This window comes from Anolis carolinensis, chromosome 3 (assembly GCF_035594765.1).
Source record: "Anolis carolinensis isolate JA03-04 chromosome 3, rAnoCar3.1.pri, whole genome shotgun sequence".
Classification (NCBI taxonomy): domain Eukaryota; kingdom Metazoa; phylum Chordata; class Lepidosauria; order Squamata; family Dactyloidae; genus Anolis; species Anolis carolinensis.
Window position 1 is genome coordinate 28350677 of NC_085843.1, and position 21797 is coordinate 28372473.

The following is a 21797-nucleotide window of genomic DNA, read 5'->3' on the forward strand; positions in this document are numbered from 1 at the left end:
GCATTGGAACTCTCTGCCTCAGAGTGTGGTGGAAGATCCTTCCTTGGAAACTTTTAAACAGGGGCTTGATGGCCATCTGTCATGGATACTTTTTTCCTGCATGGCAGGGGGTTGGACTAGATAACCCATGTGGTCTCTTCCAATTCTATGATTCTATGATTCTAAGAGATCCCTCATATATTGTTGAACTGTGCCTTCCATCATCCCTCACTATTGGCTGTGATGCCAAAGGCTAATTGGAATTGCAGCCCAATAATAAATACCTCAAGGACTTCATGTTCCAAATCCCAGGGATACAGCAATGTGACTGACTCCAAAGGCAATACACAACATGCATGCACCTCCTTTTTTAATTTATAAACCATTAAGATTAAAATAGATTCATGCCTACAAGCTAAGTAGCATGGCTTTCTCAATCTTCCCTTGTTTTGTCAGAACTAGTTTCAAAGAGCCAGCTACATGCTTCCAAGTTGTGTTGGCAGCATAAGACCATGATGCCCAAAGAAAAATTTGCCAAGGGCCATCATGCAAAACTGTGAGGAGGCTCCAGACTTTGCTGCACTTAAACAGACGGAAAATGATGGGATTTAAGTTACTGATGGTCATGCCATTAATATCAGTGGGATTCTCATTAGGTCTGAATTAGAATTGATGGTTGAAAACAGGAGCTTACTTTAACGGTTGTGTAGAAGAATGAAGGTGTGATACAAACAACACTTGCTAAAATTCCCTCTTCCTACTCAACCACTAAATGTATAGGAACCCCGGTCCTTTTTAAATGTGGCAACCCTGTTCTGGATATAACAACCCATTACATCAAACCACATCATGTGCCACTTTCCTTTTCAAATATCAAATTATACAGGATGACTTTGTACCAACAACTGCAAAAAGAAAGAAATACAGATATGCATGACTGACCATTTTTAGCCATTTTGTAAGAAATGTGTTTGTTTGTATTAGTTGTTTCCCTGCAACTACTAATCATTATGAAATATAAAATTAGAGCTTGTTGAAGAAACCATTGCTAATTATATACTAATTTTAATGGCGGTTCAAATCCAAGGAGCAGGGTGAACTCCCGTCTGTCAGTTCCAGCTTCCCATGTGGGGGACATGAGAGAAACCTCCCACAGGATGGTAACACATCTGGGCATCCCCTGGGCAACATCCTTGCAGGTAGCCAATTCTCTCACATCAGAAACGACTTGTAGTTTTTCAAGTTGCTCATGACATGAAGAAAAGAATTATTTTGTATATTGGCATTTCTTTAAAACCAATTAATCTATGAATGGAATGCTGTTAATTGTGCAATTGTTACCAAGTGGTAACATGTCACCTGCATGTTCTCTATTTTCGACAACCTTAAGGTAGCATTTATTCAATAAGATTTGTTCAGATAAGAGTATATTATTGCCTTTGCCTGAGCGAGTGTGACTTGCCTAAGGTCACCCACTGGGTTTCATGAATGTACAGGGATTTGAATCCTGGTCTCCATAATCATAGCCTCATATTCAAACCATTAATGGCCCTTAACTGGCTTGTATAGCAAAGCTCCAGGGAAAGTTAGTTCCAAACAATCTAGTTCATAGCTGCTGCCCTGACAGATTTATTCTTTGTTCTTACCATTTTCTTTTGTAAGAAACATCATTTAGCATTCTGGGATTTGCAGTTCAGGGAGGAGTGTTTAGAATTCTTAGCCAGGGAGTTCCTGGGACCCGCCAAACTACAAACCCCAGAATTCCGTAAAATGTTGCCATGGCAGTTTAAGTGGAATCACAGGATTATAACAGTGTAGTGTGACAGGGATCTCTGTAGCAGATACAAGATATTGGCCATAATGCTTAACAGAATCAGATCTCAGAGTTAATATATAACATTAATTGAATGATGAACCATTTGTTTTTGTGAACATTAGCATGGCTTGGAAAGTGTACTTGGTGGGACTTCAACTTTTAGAATCTCTCGGCCAGCATGAATCACAAAAAAAAAATGATTTCCACCAAACTCTTGTTTTAGTTACAGATAATTAATATCCCAGAGTAAGGGCCCTTCTAGACAGGCCCTATATCCCAGGATCAGATCCCAAGTTTTCTGTTTATCCCAGGTATCTGGCAGTGCAGACTCATATAATTCAGTTTAAAGCAGAAAACCTGGGATCAGATGCTAAGATGTAGGACCTGTCTGGAAGGGCCCTAAGACTTCTAACTTCCTAACACTGCTTATGTCTTTCTTACCACTAGATGGCTCTTTCCAATCATTAATAGTGAATTTAAGTAGTGCTCCATGTTACAAATTGTCATGCTTTATTTTACAGGAGAGGTGGGAATCAGGAGACTTTGCAGATGTTGATGAACAACTAGTCCCAGCAGTACTAGGACTTCAAGCACGACTATGGTAACCTTCTAATTCATTTCAGTAGGGTTTGCTATTATCCACTATTCTCTGTTTCCACAGCAAGTATGTAGATATGGGGATATTACTGCATAGGTAATATTTTACAGGATTTTCACAATATTAGGCTGGAGTATTATCCCTTTTTAATGTTTCATTGTTCTCAGGTTATGAGCCCCATCACTTCATAACCCGTAGCAGCCATAGGATATGTAAATGTGGATGAGTTGTATGTGAGAGAAGCTAATCCTGGTTGAAGTGACCGATTGCAGCTGGAAGCAGTCAGATAAGGACATTTCCCCCTCCAAAGGTATAGAAACTGACTAGCCTGGAAATGGAACCTTGATACACTTGCTGGAAATGGGAAAGCATATTGTGATGGCAGTCATAAGCCACATAGTCAGAGAAGATGAATGAGTTCTATAGAAGACCTTAATGTAATGTGTAGAATTCCATTCTCTGCCTCAATCTTTCTGGAACTCATCTGAATTCCATTCCAAATGCCAGAACTGTTTCCTTCCTAGAAACATTTGTTGTTTATATTTATTCCTCCATATTTGTTTCATGGCGTGGTTTTTGTTTTTTTGGGAATAGGTTGATCACACTTTTACTTAGGCGATCCCTCGTCCAAGTATGATGGCCTTCCAAGTGTAGTATCTTGGTGGTGGGTACATAGGTGACCGTAAAGCCATGTTCTTGACCTGCATGTTCTTCCACAGTGAGGACATCGGTTTTCAGGTGGAAGGCAGTACCGGTCAGGGTTAGCTTGACGTGCCTTACTCTTGGCACGTTTCTCCCTTTTGAAGCCCTCCATTCGTGCGTCTTTGAATTCCACAACACTGCTGGTCACAGCTGACTTCCAGCTAGAGCGCTCAAGGACCAGGGCTTCACAGTTCTCGGTGTCTATGCTACAGTTTTTAAGGTTAGCTTTAAGCTCATCTTTAAATCTCTTTTCCTGTCCACCAACATTTTGACTAACTGTTATATATATATAACAGTAACTATATTAACTATATAGTAACTGCTTTGGGAAACAGTGTTCGGGCATTCGGACGTGGCCAGTCCAGTGGAGTTGACAGCGTAGGAGCATTGCTTCAGTGCTAGTGGTCTTTGCTTCTTCCAGCACGCTGACATTTCTCTGCCTGTCTTTCCAAGAGGTCATTAATCTTAACAAAACATGTGCTTCTTTTGTATTTTTTTTCTTTTTTGTTTGAGAAATCTCTTCATATAATCTCACAGCTCACTTCAGGGGAGCTTTACAATAAATCTGCCACCAAGGTCGTAAAACTCTCTTTGCCTGGTCACTAATAGGCCTAAAAAGTTGGTTTTCTATAAGACATGGAGGATCTAGGGATAGTCAGATAAAGAGATAATCTTTGTTCTTCATTGGCGCACTACAAAATTTCAGTTTACTTCCAATCTTTTTATAGACCAAAAGAACACAAAGAGACTTCTTGGATTTTCAATTTTTTATATATATATAATAATAAAATTGTGCCAGCAGAAGCTTTTGAAAGGCAAATGATAAATAAATAACAGTTAAACTGAGTTCCTGAGGAAGAACCTACCACATAAAAGAATGTCAGATAGATGTAAATATAAAAACATGGCATTATTATATAAAAAGTAGTAATACTGCATCTTTCATAAACTGCCACAACACAAGCACTGCATATCTCAGAACACTCCTTTCATACAAATGTAAACAAATACACAATCATTTATTGAGTTTAGCCTGATGGATTTACAGGTGTTCTTGCTTTAGATATCTAAAAAATGGGTAGGATATGATAGGCTAAAATGTTAAAGGAATAATATGTGAAATAACATAGAAAAAATGAAGCCTCAGATTTAAAAACTTAAAATAAAGCAAAAACAGTGGAATATTGCCCTCAAATATTATTGCAATCAACCATTTAAAAATAGGACTGTTAAACTGATCTGAATCAAGGACCTGGGGGAAAAACTATTTAGGCATATATAGAATATAAATGTAGATACTTATGGCTTAATTATCTTTAGTATTCCGTTATTTTGAATAATCCTTATGTTAACATAGCTAATAAAATGCGTATTTTAAACAGTTTTAAAAAATATTTTAAAATATGCTTGTATTTTGATAGAAATGAAGAATTAGTGTGGTCTACCATAATACATAACAATTTAATAGACCAGGAATAATGGAGGCCAGCGTTTGGGTAACTTACTTAGACCTCTAAGGCTGAAACCCCAAATATGTTCATTTATGTGTATGCATGGTTAAAATAGGCCTGCCTGTCTAAAAAAAGATAAAACAATTCATGATTTATAAAAGTCTTAGAACACTGTCAGACATTGTTGTCTCAGTATGTTTATAAATGATTATCAATATTATGTAACCATGTTATTGCAAGGTATATACCTCAAGAAAAGAGATTTCCTACCATTTCTCTTACACTGTTGAAACAAGTGAAGACAGTGCCTCTCTATAGATTTTTTCCCAAAATGCTTTTGCTTAGGGTTTGGAAAAGTCAATTTTTTTGGACTGGAATTCCAGAATCTCACAGCTAGTAGAGCCCCAGGAATTAACAACCTGGGTAATTCTGGAGTTCTGTCCCCTGCCAAAATCATTTTTTAAGCTCAGGGGTTTATCACGTATGTATCATCTAGGCTTCCAAGTGATAATAAAGATGCAAACATGCAAGATATACTGATATATCTTTAAGTTCTCAAGGAATGCCTAAATTTTGATCTTTCCATGAATTGTTAAGGGCAACTATGTATTGTGATTTGCCACCATAAGATATACTCATGTTTAAGTCTAGACATTTAATCAAAAAAAAATCAACCCCCAAAAACTAGGTTGATTTATTCATGGGTCAATGTAAGTACTATACCTTCATTTGTCTAAAAAAAGAAAATATCTCCTTCACTGAATATCGTGGCAGAAGGATAGAGTTTAGACCCCACCAAGAGACCTTAAAACAGGCAGGAACTTCCTCTACTCTTTGAGCTATGGAGCTGCTACTGGCCCTTTTGAATGCCTGGTAGGAAAATGGCAGCAGTAGGAGCCAGGAGTAGCTGAGGTTGTTAAGTAGAGACTGGATAGCCACCTATCAGGGGTGCGTTGCTTCTATGTTTCTGAATGACATAAGATTAGACTGGATGGCCCTTGTGGTCTCTTCCAACTCTATGAATCTATGAGGTGGCAGTGGTGCTTCCCCTCTCTGTGGTATGACCCTTGGCTTATCAATGGGTTGTATCAAAATCCATAAACCTGCCCCCAACTTATATGTAACATCAACTTATACATGAGTATATAAAGTAGTTGCAATAATGGAAAGGTACATCCGGGGACACCTCTGTAGCTCAATAGCGACACCCAAGCTTTATGTTTATAGTCAATCCCTAATGTCACCCACTGAAGGATATCTTAAATCAGAGCCTGTAAGACTTTGGCCCAAAATAATGATTGCTGGCTGGAGGAAAGAATATTGGCTAGGAGAAAACCCAGCGGCCTGACAAACGGCAACTTCATCTGCCCAACATATTTCAGAAAGGTACATATTGTCACTGAATAATCACCCTCAACTTTACTGATCAGAGGAATCCTATAAATCTAAGGACATAAGGCTCCTGAATCAAATTTAAGGCACAAGAGGTTCGCAGGTTATTGTCTATATACCTTCCATACATTTTCACAATGATCACATGCATGAATACTATATGGTGACTTTCAAACAACTGAACACTGCATCTCATGTACTATGTGAATGTGCCGTAGGTATTGGCCACAGATTTATTTTTTTAAATGTTCTGTGATTTACCCTTCTTTGGGAGGATAAATATTCTGTCAAAACAAGATAATCAATAAAACCAACCTATCTCTTCCTCCTATACACACACCACCAATTGCTAAAATTAGAGCTTTATAATTTGTTTTAAAAACATGTAATGGTGGCAAACAATCACAACAGAAAAACCATCCACACAATACATTATCAGCACACGCATTCCGAAGGTCCAAAGTTGTAGACCCTCAGTTTTTAAAAAATGGATACACAGGGCCTGCCTGTGAATGGCAAGAAAAAGGTCATTTCAAACCCCAAAAGCCCACCCCAGTCACAGCTCATGCACCATTCTCCACACCAATCGCTGAAAGCACACCCTGACTGTCCCTTGCTCACACTCTGATTACACTAAATTCCAAAATTGTTTTAAAATTGGAAATAAAGCAGCTTCAAAAATTGTCTCAGGATTTTGAAATGCGGAAACATACACACAAAGATTATGGCGCGGATACAACTGGCACCAGTAAATTTAGGACATTAGACAGTGGACATTTCTCTCTCTTATTAAACATTATTGCACAGAGACCTTTAATTACATGTTCTTCAATCTTAATGTAATTTCCTAAAAAGTGTGACGTAAGTGCGATGGATAATTTTTTTTAAAGGAGAAAAGAATTAACAGCAGCATGATTTGTCAAAGTTAATCCCTATAATTTAGTAGGAAAGACACAACCCTGCTATAAACAAAAATAAGTGCTCTTTGCTTACTTGAAACATAAAAAATAGCAAGATGCTGTGGAAGCCTGTAAATGTTTAGCATATGCAATACACTAATTTATATGGACATGTTGGTTAAGAAGGGGGAACAAGCTCATGCTTGGAAATTATAATAAATTGCCAGATTTCAAGTGAATGCTTCAATATATATATTTACATTATTAAGTGGCCTAACTGGAGTCTTTAGCACTTAGAACCTTGCCTGCAAGTCTCTTGTCTCTTCAAGACTTGTATCGCTCACAAATGGAACTTATCCCAACTAAGGGTTACATGAGGAAGACCCTACATTTGTATATAAAGTGTTTGGTTTTTAGAAAACTCTGTAAGCAATTTACACATATACAGGTTGACAGGCTCCAGTCTGCTCCAGCCCATCTTGGCTTTCAACATCTGAATTCTCAGACTGGCTTACTTCCAGTCCAGAAGGCTTTGGGTATCTGAACGGGTATCCATTGTCATCAAAGAACCTCCGGAAAGTGAACTCATAGAAGGCGTGTTCGGTATGTTTCCCACTAGAAGAAGTCTGTGGATCCCATGCCCTGGTGCTGTCTTCACTAGCGTCGTCCCAAGGATTGTCTTCCTCAATGGGGTCAAAATTGGAGGTGTCCATTGGGTGGCTGATCTTTGGGATGTAGGGAGCGGGCTGCCTGCGGATGTCCATCGAGAAGTCCATGGAGGCAAAGAAAGGATGAGCCTTGATGTCATCTGCCCCGTTTCTTCCAAGTCTGTCTTCAGCAGCACAACACAATTTTGTGATAAGGTCGCTTGCTTCAGGGCTCAGCTTGACCTGGGAGGGAATGTGTAGAGTGTTCTCCCAGTTTATCACCTGAAGAGTCAAAATATACTGTTAGCATACAATAGTATTCCTTCTGAAATACAAAACTTCCCAGTGTAAGACAAGCTGCAAATCCTTTTTGTTACCTTATGAGGTTTGCTACTCTATAAGGAGAGTCTTGGGGACTGCATTTGTTTAGTTTGGAGAACTGAAGGTTAAGATGAGATATGATAGCCATGTTTAACTATTTTAGAAGACATCACATTGAGGAAGTCACACTGAGGAGTGAGTAGTTGTTTTCTGTACAACCTTAATCAAACTTTAAGAGTCTACCTAAACATCAAGAAAAACTGTTGATGGCAAGAACTGATTGACAGTGGAATAGATTTCCTTGAAGTCTGGTGAAGTCTCCTTCTCTGGTGGTTATTTAGTGGATGCTGGATGGCCATCTGTTGTGAGTGCTTTGATTGTGTGTTCCTGCATGCTAGGTAGTTAAACCAGATGGCTTTTGTGGTCTCTTCCAACTTTATGATTCTATGAAATCACAACTAGGTAGTTTGATTCCAATGTTAATTCTGCTTCTTGCTATGCTTCCTACATATTATTTTTCTTTCATGGAAAGAGAAAATAGTTGAAAATAGCAAAAATGTATTGCTTCATGATCGTTGAAATCAATTGCATATTATATTGTTCTGTCCCTATGTTGACTCATATCACAACCTTGGAACCTGGAAAAACAAAGCTGCTATCTTGTGCTCGTCACAGAAGAGTGGGAACAAAAAGAGTGTGACATATTAAGTCAAATTACTCTCTTAAGGACCATTATTATTGCTAAGCTTCAAAATGTTATTAATAATAGGGCAAAAAGGGTACTCTGATACTTAATAATATGGATTATTTCAAAGACTAAAGGATTTAAAATAGTTTTTCTATGTCCATATAGATAACATTTGGATTATATTCTAAGGAGTATTGATATGTATGAGGAATTTCACTGTTAGGCTGATTAATTAATCATATTAATATGTTGAAAAATATTCTTCAAAAATATTCATTGTTGCATCATGGCATAAGGAAAGATCTACTGAAACAGACCGAAGACCTACTGACTCCAGTTTTCTTGTTCTCCAAATGTTAGCTTTTCTTCATAAGGGAATTAGTTGTTCTGGCCCCTGATCATTTTGTTTGCTCTTTTAAATGCCTTTTCTAACTCCACAATATCTTAGTTGTGACTGTAGTTTTTAAAAATTGTTTATCTGTCCAAAACCATGTCTTGCCCAAATCTGTTGGTTACTTCAAGTCTGAATCAATTTAGGAAGCCTATGGAAAGAAGAGGAAAGACTAAAAGATATGTTTCCCCCATGGGTCTTACAATTCCCCCATGGGTCTTACAATTAACTTTTCCCCCATGGGTCTTACAATTAATATCACAACAATCAACATGAGCTGTATTTACCTTGAGCTGGGTTTCTGTGGGTGAAGGAGCCAGGAAGGGGGGCTGCCCTACTAGCATCTCAAAGAGGATCACACCAACGCTCCACCAGTCACAAAGCTGAGTGTAGCCTGAAAGGTAAGCAAGAAAAAACATACTATATGGTTCAGAAGAACAGGTTTATGTAGAAGGTTTCCTGTTTTTTGTTTTGAACATAATAATCCGATTAAACACGCACAGGGCATAAGAGTTCAGAGTTTCATCCCAGAAGGATTAATTGTGACTAAAAAGCCAAATGACTAAAAGATCTGCTTTATATGCCTCCTGGTGACTGACCTACATCCTGCCCATGCAAGCAAATTGGATTTTCACAGCTCCTCTGGCACAGTGGGCCCTGGGTATCTACTGAGTTTTGGTTCCAGGACCTTGTTTGGATACACAAATCCATGGGTATTAACATCCCATTATAAACAACAATGTAATAAAATGGTATCCCTTACATAAAATGGCAAAATCAAAATTAGAGTTTGGGAATTTCTTGGGAAGGGGGTTGAATCTGTAGGGGCAATATCTATGGATATGGACAGCCAACTGTATTTCATTCATGGACTGCTAAACAAGAAGTTGTTGTTGCTGCTGCTGTTGTTCTTGCTGTAATATTTATTGGTATTTCACTTTTCTTCCAAACTTGGGACTCAGGGTGGTTCACAATATAAAAAGACCCCCTCCCTTTTTTTCCTACTTAAGAGAACACTTATCTGGGAATTTCAACACAACTCTATGATTAATAGAAATTGACCACAGAATCACACTGGAAAATCTTGAGATTCCTAAGGAGAACATTTTAATCAAATCCTCAAGTACAGTAGAGTCTCACTTATCCTAGACTCACTTATCCAAGCTTCTGGATTATCCAAGCCATTTTTGTAGTCAATGTTTTCAATATATCATGATATTTTGGTGCTAAATTTGTAAATACAGTAATTTCAACATAACGTTACTGTGTATTGAACTACTTTTTCTGTCAAATTTGTTGTCTAAAATGATTTTTTGGTGCTTAATTTGTAAAATCATAACCTAATTTGATGTTTAATAGGCTTTTCCTTAATCCCTCCTTATTATCCAAGATATTCGCTTATCCAAGGCTCTGCCGGCCCGTTTTGCTTGGATAAGTGAGACTCTACTGTAAACAAATGTGGAAAAGTAATGTGAAGGATCTAAAAAGATGCAAAAATAGCATTAATAAGAAAACCAGGGTTGCATTTCTGTTATGTTCTTCCTTTCAACTCTCCCTACCTTTCAATCCTGCAGAATTTCTGGGCATCTTACAAGTAGGTGGAAAAAACAACATATTGATTCATCCTGATTGGAATCGTGATATGCTTCCACATATGGATTTAGAAAAATATCCAGAGTTGTCAATCTTAAACTTCCTTCCTGAGAGTAACGTTTACTTAAGAAAGGATCAGAATTAAAATAGCCAGTCTCATCCAACAGAGATGGGAGCCTCCTACCTTTACGTAGCAGAACTTCTGGTGCAATGTAATTTGGAGTGCCAACTAACGAATGAGCCAAACATCTTTGATGCTGCTTTTTGGCTCTCTGTTCCAAGGTCTTCAATCTGTCTCCACACCTACAGTTAGATACATCATCCCAAAGATCACTTGGCTCCATGCTGTCCTGCCGGATATGGCTCCCTTTCAAAAGAGGAGGAAAAAAGAAGAAAACAAGTATGATTATGTGGGAAGGTTTCATAAAAGATATTTCCACTGGGCTCGACTTTACACTAGCAAGGCAGAGAAATAACAAAATGGTTTGCTGTGAGTTTTCCAGGCTGTATGGCCATGTTTCAGAAGCATTCTCTCCTGACATTTCACCCACATCTATGGCAGGCATCCTCAGAGGTTGTGAGGTATTTATGGCAGGAACCTCTGAGGGTGCCTGCCATAGATGTAGGTGAAACGTCAGGAGAGAATGTTTCTGGAACATGCCCATACACCCGGAAAACTCACAGCAACCCTGTGATTCCGGCCATGAAAGACTTCGACAACATAAATAACAAACTATTAGTTCTCAGTTCATTTCAAGTGCCGTGATTTCTCTAGTAGATGTTTTTAATTTTTTGAAGTTGTGTATACAATGTATTGAATGAGTATTGGATCACCAGTGATTTGGATCCCATTAAATTAAACCAAGGAATCAGTGAGCTATTACTGAGCAATGCAGCAAGTTCCAAGCCAACTTTTTGTAATTGTGTTATTGGGATCTTGTATGTGGAGATTTAATTCAGATGTTTTGTCAATCCATTTGCAATTGCTTCAGAGCACCAATAATCATAGGCCCTACACCTGTTTCCTTCTCCAAAAGCACTGGATCTCGGTAGATTTCAGCAACTTGTTTCCTTCTCTTTATTTTCAGTGGCTCCCTATGGGGTTGGCACATTTATTATCAAATCTCCTTTTTTCACAATCAAATTATGTCTGGCATATTATGTTCTAATGGTTTATCAATGTGAGTGATAAAATCTCATAATTGTTTTTAAAAATATTATCATCATCATATAAAGGTACCTTATAACAATATTCTACTTTATGATTGGTTTACCTATTGTTAGCTGCCCTTAGTTGCATCTAAGCACCAACCTTTATCTCTCATTTTCTACTAAAACCATAAATATATCATTGAAATTGACCTACACCCCTATGCTGTTTACCCCGACCCCATCTCTTCCTTTGGTCTTTTGTTCTCTGTCTTCCTTGTGTCAAACATTTTTGTTAAACTTTCACAGTGACATTGAAAAGTCCTAAGAACAGGGATTTGTTTCCTCTTAACCTTGATGCAATAACACAGAAACCTCAGCATGTTATTATGAAAACAAAATATTGTTATTAAAAACATTGAAATCTGCTCACTCCCATATGTACAAGAACAATACCTTTCTGATAATATTTTGAGTTATGTGTCCATCGGAATCCCGTGCAGAGGCCAAAGTCAGTCAGTTTGATGTGTCCGTCAAGATCAATCAGAATGTTATCGGGCTTGATGTCTCTGTGGATAAATCCCATTTTATGCACGCTCTCAATGGCCAGTGTGAGTTCAGCGATATAAAACCGGGCTAGCTTTTCTGGGAAGACTTCCATCCGAATCAACAAGCTCATCATGTCTCCTCCAGGGATGTAGTCCATCACAAAGTAGAGACTCTCTTTGTCTTGGAAGGAATAGTAAAGCTTAACGACCCATTCATTGTCAGCTTCTGCCAGGATATCTCTCTCGGCCTTGACATGGGCCACCTGGTTACGATTCAGCACATCTTTCTTCCTCAGGGTTTTCATGGCATACAAAGCATGAGTGTCCACTTTGCAGGCAAGGCACACTTCCCCAAAAGCACCAATGCCCAGAGTCTTGATTTTTACAAACATGGATTTGTCCATCTTAGCTCTCTTCAGCCGATTGTAGTTGGACTCCTTCTGGTAGAGGATTTTCCTCATTTGTTCCCGCTCTGCTTCACAAAGGCCAGCCTTGGTGACAAAAGGACAGGGTAAAATATGGCAAAGTGTGATTATCACACATTCTCAGAAAGCGATACATACACACATACATTTTACAAATAGTTACACACTAAAGAGCAAGGGTCATTTTGTATCATCTCTATTAAATCAGGGATTGCAGCGATGGTATTATTGATTATGCTTTTTCTTTCCAAGTTAAACATTTTGAACAGCTTTATATGGCAGTGTAGACTCATATAATCAGTACAAAGCAGATAATATGGATTATCTGCTTTGATAATCTGGATTATATGGCAGTCTAGAAGGGGCCTCAGTGTTCCTTGCTTTAAAAAACTATCAAGTTCATGAGGTCCCCATAAGTGAACAAATGATTTGAAGGCACATACATACACACAAGAGTATGTGGGATTGAGGCCACTGGTCCAATAATAAACAGGGCTCAAGATCATGTTCATACTGATTCTTCTTTATTCACAAATGTAAAATACTGTATTCATCTCTTCTCTCTTTAAAGGGACATTACTAGCTTATATGGCAGGCAAGAAAAGCCTGACAAATCTATGATAAAATCTCAGAAATTAAAGGAAGATTATGACTAACTGTACTGGTTAAAGGGCAATATGCCCCTGCATTACTTCAAAATTCTATAATATCAACTCTATACTTTTAAATGTTACTCGGAAAACATGCTCCTAAGTGGGGAAAATGTATAAATGAGAAAAAAAAATTGTAACCTGTGCGGGAAGCTGTCTCAAAGTCTTCATATTTACAAAAGCAAAGATTCATGTATCACATGCACACTTATAATTACCTTGGCCATTTCTTGCTCCAACTGCAGCCGACGGTTCATTTTCTGCTGGTAGGTCTTTATGACATTCTCCACATGTTGCTCCATGTAGAATTTAAAGGCAAAGGGTGAGTAACTCTTAATTCGCGACTCTCTCTTCTCTTCATCCTTGCCATTCTTCCTGACTGGCACTGGGGATGTCTGGATTTGTTTTTTATCCTTGCTTAGTTTTTCGGCTTTGGCTGTTTTCGTTTTGTCATGTCGTTCTCCATTCTCCTCAGCTTTGCTGCTGGCTGGGCTTGGGACTACCCGCAGGGTCTGCTCCATTCCTGCGCACAAGGAGTTGATATCGAACTGCTCAGAATTATTGGGTAGCAGCAAATGCTTTGGATACGGTGGTGGAGGACACCTGAGCTCCTGGCTGCTATACTCAACCTCCAGTTGGTAAGTGTTAGATCCGCCAACAGGATGGGGGTGCTGTTCAATCATTCCTAAACCGTCCATAGCTGAATTCTGTGCAGATAACCAGCCAGGATGAGCAGGGCCTACAGCAGTCTGCGGTTCTGGCCTCATCACGCGTGTGCTCTTCACTGGTTGGAGAATATGAGCAGATGTGACTGCTGTCATGGTATTTGGAGACGCATCAGATTTGCCTGGAGGAGTTTGCCTCAGTATCTGCTGCTGATGGTTGTTGAAAGAATTAGTCCTGCTGGGGACACAGGCATCTGGCCTGAAGGGCACATGCGACCGAGGAGATGCTTCCAAAGTTGGGTTCTGCAATGAATCACGGCGGGAAGAAGAAGAGGACGAAGAGGAAGAGGTGGCTTGCCACTGCTGAAGTTGAGAGTTGTTCATATCGTAGAGGTCCATGTTCAGACTATTTCTAGATGGTGTCAACAGACCTGGTGGTGGTGGGCTGTCTGAAAACTCGTTTGGAAATGCCGGCCCTCTACTGATCACATGCATTGGGTGAGAAGATGGCATTGGCTGCTTGTGATGGGAGTGCAACATATACAGATTAGCTGGTGCTTGTTGGAAGCCATGCCCAGAATTACTCTGAGCAACTGAGACTTTATTTGGAAGGCTTGGATATCCTCCCTCTTGCTGCAGCTTGTTCTGAAATGACTGGCTCCGCTGAATCCCATACCCAAGAGCCTCGCCCTGCACCATGACAGGCTGCCTGCTGTAGTGCGGGCTGTTTGAGCCATGACTAGCCTGGAGTTGTAAAGCTTGGCTACTATGAGTAGCCACGGAGTAATTGATCACAGAGGAATCTATGTTGGCAGGATAAGCTTTCTGCTGGTGACCGCTAGGTGCACTGTGAGCACCTAAGCCAGCTGGCCTTTGCATTGGAGGATTCATAGTTGCAGGCTGTGAAGCAGAAAGTAAGTAGTCCATGTATGGCCTGGGAACATCACCAAGCATGTTAGCAGCTTCTGCCCCAAAGCCTGTCCCTTCATATGATGGGTTGCTCATTTGGTGATAGGACGGAAACGATTCACTGGATCCTTCAAAACTTGGCCTACGGCTCACATTGTTTGGCATAATGCCCTTTCCTATATAGAAATAACAAACAGGTTAATGTTAGAAAAGCATTCATATGAACACATTCTACAGTATGGAAAAACTACTTTTTTGACTCCAAGTTCTAGAACTCTCTAGCCAGCCTGGCTAAAGGCCATATTGCTATAAGATTCTGGGAACTAGCAACTCTCAAAGGAACTTTTCCGAGCTCTGATTCCTTCACACACACAAACATCCATCTTCAATCCTCTGTCACCAAATAAAGTCGTCAAATTGTTCTTCCTGGTAATTTAAAACCTTGGGTATTTGGCAAAGTTTATCTTTCCGTTTACATCAAATTAGAAACAGGGACGTGGTAAAAAGTGTGCCATACAACATCATTACACACATATTAATGGTCCACAACTCTTAAAATAAGGAAGTGAAATAGGAATAGAACCACATAGTTCAGAATTCTATCTCCAAAGGGATTTCACTGAAAACAGTGGAAAATTTTCACATTTCATTTTGTGAATTCTATTTCACAGCTTCTTAACTAAATGTGAGTTACTGCAAAACTTCTATTTCACTGTATTAAATGTCTAGGAATGGAAGTAAATATTGCCAAAAAGTCCCCAGGTGCAAGGCATCTTTCTCTTCAAGAAAGGACTCAAAACAGGGCCAGAAGAAGTAACAATTTACTTTCCTATTCACACTGGGATCAAATCCAGATTAAACAGTCCAGAAATAGAAAGGAAACTGTAAGTCCACTCATGCTTACCTGAAGAAGTCTGTTTAATTACACGGACTATTTGTTCATTTCTAGGGTCCAAGTATCCCATTTTGCTAATGTATTCCAAAGCTGCTTCAATGCTTCTACTACCAGTCTGTTTGAGAGCTCTTATAGCCATCTCCTAGACAAAATTGAAATACAGACACAAATGAGGACTTAAGAAAGAATCTAGAAAGCACAATATAACTGAAACTAAAAAAAAACTGCATATGATATCTGAATAAACTTTAATTTGTAATATTATTTTAGATGACAAGTGTGTATGCCCAGAATTTGAAAAGGTTATTTCTGGACTATAAATTCCAGAATCCCCAACCAATATTACCAGTGTGGAGGAATCTAGAAACTATAGCCTTAAAAAGGAGTTGTTTTTGTAAGAACTCCTACGTAAAAACAGCCAACGTTTGGAAACACAACATGAGTGTTATGAAACGTATCAACATGCTAATTGATCCAAGATCTTATAAACTTTTAGCATGACATAAATATTCAGCAGTGAAGTTATTTCGACAATGTTGCAATTGACTGTGCAATGGACCTTGTGGAATTATTGTTTTTAAATTGATTTATAGGTTTTGTAGCTCCTTTCCTAGAGCTTAGCTACACTGTGGAATTAATGCAGTTTGACAACATTTTAACTGCCATGGCTCAGTGGGATCAGGGAAGTTTTGGTTTTATAAGGTCTTAAACCTTTTACTGCCAAAGAATGCTGATGCCTCAACAAAATACAAGTCCCAAGATCCCATAGTATTGAGGCAAGGACGTTAAAGTGGTGTCAAACTGCATTAATTCTACAGTGTAGATGTACCCCAAGAGAAGTAGATTAGAACCCTAACTGCTCTCTCTCCGTAAGCAGGTGAAAGCTTTTTTTGCCTTAGCTGGCCTTTTAGGGCTGACTGTAATGTTTATATTCATTGTTCTTTATAATCTTTATGTTTTTAACTGTTTTTCATTTTACCGGTATTTAATATTCTTAACTTCTGTATGATGCAACTTGCTTTGACTTTTGCAAGCCACCCTGGAGACTGGGATAAAGGCAGGAGGAGGAAGAAAAATCCCCTACTCAAGGCAAATTCATCCACCAAAAAGTTCACAATGAAAGATAGGGCAGTGTGTATGTTTGTTGAACATTTGGCAGCACTAGGCACTGCACCATGGGTGTATCTACACTGCAGAATTAATGCAGTTTGACATCGCTTTGAAGGTTAAATTTGATGAAATCGTGGGATTTGTAGTCAGTGAGGCACCAGTGAGAAAGCTGAAGACCTTCCAAAACTACAGCTTCCATGTTTTTAATTGTGTCAGAAGCAACTTGAGAACATGCTACAAGTCGCTTCTGGTGTGAGAGAATTGACTGTCTACAGAGATGTTTATTTCCATCATTTCTATCCCGCCCTTCTCACCTGAAGGGACTCAGGGCGGCTCACAATCTGGCAGAATTCGATGCCAATATATAATACAAAGGATTAAAACATGGGCAATTAAAACAGTTGCCCAGAGGACGCCCAGATGTGTTGCTAGAAGGCTTCTCTCATGTCCCCACTTCCATAGAACTGCGCCATTGGTAGTTACAGTGGTGTCAAAGTACATTGCTTCTACAGTGTAGATGCACCCTTAGACAATACTGGAGAAAGCACAACCACTTTGACAACTTTTTCACACTAGCATAGTGCACCAACACAATTGCGTCCTAAATTCACTACCCTAAACAAAACAAGTCTGTTATCCATCTAGGTGTGTTAGAAAAAGGTCATCTTAGGAATAACAAAATCACTTTCCAGCTCTGCTCAGGAAAGAAACGTACATGTATTTTGTAATTCATCACCGAACAGAATTGTCTAGAATAGGTTGGCTGTTGCAACAGCATGACTTAGCAACCCAAGACACAAACACAAGAGAACCGAATTCTGGCACAGAGACAAAAGGCTCCCAAATGGGAAGGGATGTGTTCTGTTCTGCTCAGAGCAGCAGTCGCACACAGCATCAGCTCAGCTGCGCCTGAGATCGCCTTCTTTTATTAGCATGCTTTGGAGACATTTAAACTCCTTTTCAATCTTTCTTAGGGGAGCAAACATATAATCTCGACTTCTTAAAAAAAGAAACCATTATTGTGTCACACAGAAAGTACACAGCAAGGGCAGCAAGTTAGTTTAAGGGATTTAGGGCAAGTTTTGTGCCACACCAAATGCTGCCTTATAAAAAAAGGAAAATGGCTTTTGGTTTGTGTAAAATGACTGGAGAACCGATACTGCTGTCCATTAGCATCCATTGCCTCATTCTAGAGCGGGTCCTATTACCAATATATTAATTTAGGAAAGCTCTGTTACACAACTGTCTCTTTAATTTGTTTCAGCTCTCAAGTAACACAAGACAAGAGGGATTTTATTAAGAGCTGTGCTGAATTGGCTGAAGAACATCTATGTTGAAGCAAAAGGAAGTTCAGAGGACCAGATGAAGGAAAAGACAAGGAATTGGTGATGCCCCGGAGACAAGAGATCACAAGTCTGACAGTAGCAGTGTACGGTTGAGTAGGAAACAAAAATGGGATTGTTTTTTACCACCGTATGATATGAAACCGAAGGAGCACACAACCTCCAAAGTTTCAGATGACTGTTTTTTGCTTGCTAGTCATTTGCCCCACTAATCAATACCTTGAACAAGCGATCAATATGAAGAGGTTGGGGTTAATGGGGTTTTACCATTGCCTTCCTCCAAAACTTAGAGAAAGTGACTTGCCCTAGGAAAGAACACTAACAATTTAAGATATGCAGATGATGCCATACTACCAGTATAAAATAGCAAAGCCTTCGTATGATTACTGAGGAAAGTGTGATGGAGGGTTTACAGTAGAATCATAGAATCATAGAGTTGGAAGAGACCTCATAGGCCATCCAGTCAACCCCATTCTACCAAGAAGGAAATTGCATGGAAATTAAGCAGATGGCCATCCAGCCTCTGCTTAAAATCCTCCAAAGAAGGAGCCTCCACAACAGCCCGGGGGAGAGAGTTCCACTGCTGAACAGCTCTCACAGTTAGGAAGTTCTTCCTGATGTTCAGGTGGAATCTCCTTTCCTGTAGTTTGAAGCCATTGTTCCGCGTCCTAGTCTGCAGGGCAGCAGAAAACAAGCTTGCTCCCTCCTCCCTATGACTTCCCCTCATATTTATACATGGCCATCATGTCTCCTCTCAGCTTTCTCTTCTGCAGGCTAAACATGCCCAGCTCTTTAAGCTGCTCCAGTAGAACATTAAGAAAACAAAAATAATTGGTACATGTGATTTATTTAACTTTAAAGTAGATGAACGTATCTACTTTAAAGCTTTTTTCATACCTTGGCTCAGTCATTAATCAGAATGGAGACTGCAGTCAAGAAATCATTAAAAAGCTATAACTTGGAAGGACAGCTGTAAAAGAATAAGAGAAGATCCTCAAGTGTAAAGATATATAATTGAATACTGCTACTAAGATTGTCCATGTCATTGAATTTTCCATTTCTATGTATGGTTGTGAAAACTGGATGGTGAAGAAAGTCGATAGGAAGAAAATAAACTCATCTGAAATACGGTGCTAGAGAAGAATTCTATAGTTCCTGTGGATTGCTAAGACAAATAAAGTCCTAGAGCAAATCATGCTGAAACTCTCTCCACAAGCAAGGTGATTAGACTGCGACCGTTGTACTTTGGTCATACAATGAGAAGACATGCTCCCTATGAGAAACAATAAATCTTGAAAAGATAGAAGAGACTTAAAAAGTGGAAAACATTAATGCATTTCTGATGGATAGACTCAATCAAAAAGGGCTGAGTCTGCAAGACTTGAAAAGGGTTATTCGTGATAAGGTGACTGGGATGTCTCTCTTCCATGTAGGTGAAGTCTGCTTGATGGCAGTTAATGACAACTAAGTTATATGATTAGCTAGACAGATGTTTTGGCCTTCAACTCCCAGAAATCCTAACAGCTGGTAAACTGGATGGGAGTTGCAGGCCAAAACACTTGAGGACCCACAGATTGAGAACCACTGATATAAAGGTTTACTGATAAAATTGTCTTAAGACCTATTAGAAACACCTTTTTAAAAATGTCACAAACTAATATCAATCCAAACACACCAGGAGGAAAAACGTTCTTCTCTAAAGGGATGTTTCTGTATGTTCTCCACCTGAATGGCCTCTACATACTGAAGACAAATAGCATTAGTCTGTTTCCCCTATTTGGGCCTCTGCCCCCCCACCCCAGCCACGTTGGCAGAGGTTAAGGCTTGAGCTGTTTTATATGACTGCCCAGCAACATTTTTCATTGAATTAAAAAAAAGATTGTGGTTGCCAACAAATATTTATATTTATAATCACTGGTAAAGATTGTTCAAGAGATTATAGAAAGATTCCTTCTCTCCATCCCAACTCCCCTTGAACTTAGAACATTTAAAAGAGACTTTCCTTTCTGGGCTGCTTTATTTGAATGATATAGAAGAAATATATAAGGTCTTGCTTTTGTTGGGCCACACAGATCCGTAAAGTGTTAAATATTATACTATTACATATATTCAAACAGCGCTTCCCAACCTTTTTTTTTTTTTTTGACCAGAGACCACATTGACCAGGGACCACTCTCCAACATTAGTATGAAAAGGGTTACGAATCAATTTTTGGTCAACTTTAGATTCGGTTTGGTTATTTCGGGTTCTGATTCAGAAAATTGCATTGGATAGACCACATTAGTTCTAGTTCCTGATACTAAACATATGCCATCCAGTAGTCACCATGTGCTTGCCCACAGAAAACCATAATTAATAATTTAGAGCTGATGTAATTTTGAAGTGACTGGCCTTGAAGGAGCTGGGGGTGGCAACGGCCAAAAGGGAGCTGTGGTGTGGGCTGGTCCATGAGGTCACAAAGAGTTAGAAGCGACTAAACAAATAAACAACAACAAGAGCTGATGTGGTCTATCCAATGCAATTTTCTGAATCAGCACCCCAAATAACCCCAGGAACAGGCCTAAAAATGAAGACACCAGGGCGCCTTTGATTCCAGGCGCCACATGGAACGGCTCCAGTTAGGAAGAGGGAAAAGGAAGAGAAGCAGCAGTCAGGAGGCTTGTTGTTGCGTACTTCATCAGCCTCTCCTCTTCCCAACATCCCCATTGCCTCAGCACTATAAGAGGGTATTGCAAGACCAGTCGCTCTGATTGCAATGGCGTAGTAACGGTGAGGCTGCGGACCATATTTTAATTCTTTGGGACCACTGGTGGTCCACAGACCACAGGTTGGGAACCACTGTATTAAAAAAATATCATGGCTATGTATAGAGAAATACACACAAACACAACAACAAAACCGGTGTGTCAGTGCGCTGTAAAGATCTTGCTTTATGTTGACCCATATACTACCCCTTCAACTTATTTTAAAGCCTTGATATTGTCCAACATACACACATGGACACTTCTCACAATTGGCCCTCCACGTTTGTAGATTTAGCTTTTATACATTTGATAATTTATGGCTTTGATTAATATAGCATCCCTAGGTCATCCAGTACAACTTCTGCCAAAAATTTATCACAAAGTCACACTGAAGGACCTAGGGATTCCTAGAGTGATGTTCTATCAACTTAAAAAAGTGTTTTATTTGTGGTTCTCCATTTGCTGGGTGTTAGTATCATCCCTTCATGTCAAGCATGGAATATTGGTTGTCATCTGAGAGTCAATATAATTGTCATATTGCAAAACCAGGACTGGCAAAGCTCAGGTTAATGTCCTCACGTGTCTATAAAGTGTTTGAATTTTAGACATATTATTTTAATTTGTATTCTAATTCACCAATTAAAGCAATATATTGTTTCATGTATTCTTGTACCACATTTCACAATGTGTATCATTTTATACCAACAACTTATCACACTGCAATGTTTAATGTGTTGAACTTGGCACAGGAAGATCTAAATTAAAATCTCTGCTGGTCATGGAATTTGCCAGGTGATTTTGCTACCTTTCAGCAAACCTACCTTATAAGATTGTTGTGGAGATTAATAAGGAGAAGGGAGACCATGTAAAATGGGCACATAC

At 39.2% G+C, this 21797-nt stretch overlaps 1 protein-coding gene across 1 annotated transcript in view; it reads right to left on the reverse strand.

Moving 5' to 3' along the window:
• Positions 1-3844: 3844 nt before the first annotated feature.
• The window catches only part of lats2 (large tumor suppressor kinase 2), a 67634-nt gene continuing 49681 nt past the window's right edge, over positions 3845-21797 (reverse strand). Inside the window, exons 3-8 of the mRNA XM_003219251.4 lie at positions 15728-15860; positions 13468-14999; positions 12083-12665; positions 10662-10844; positions 9172-9278; positions 3845-7766 (exon numbers count right to left, since the gene is read on the reverse strand). Coding sequence (XP_003219299.1) covers positions 7272-7766; positions 9172-9278; positions 10662-10844; positions 12083-12665; positions 13468-14999; positions 15728-15860 — 3033 coding nt within the window. The 3' untranslated portion in view covers positions 3845-7271. The remainder of the gene's footprint in view (positions 7767-9171; positions 9279-10661; positions 10845-12082; positions 12666-13467; positions 15000-15727; positions 15861-21797) is intronic.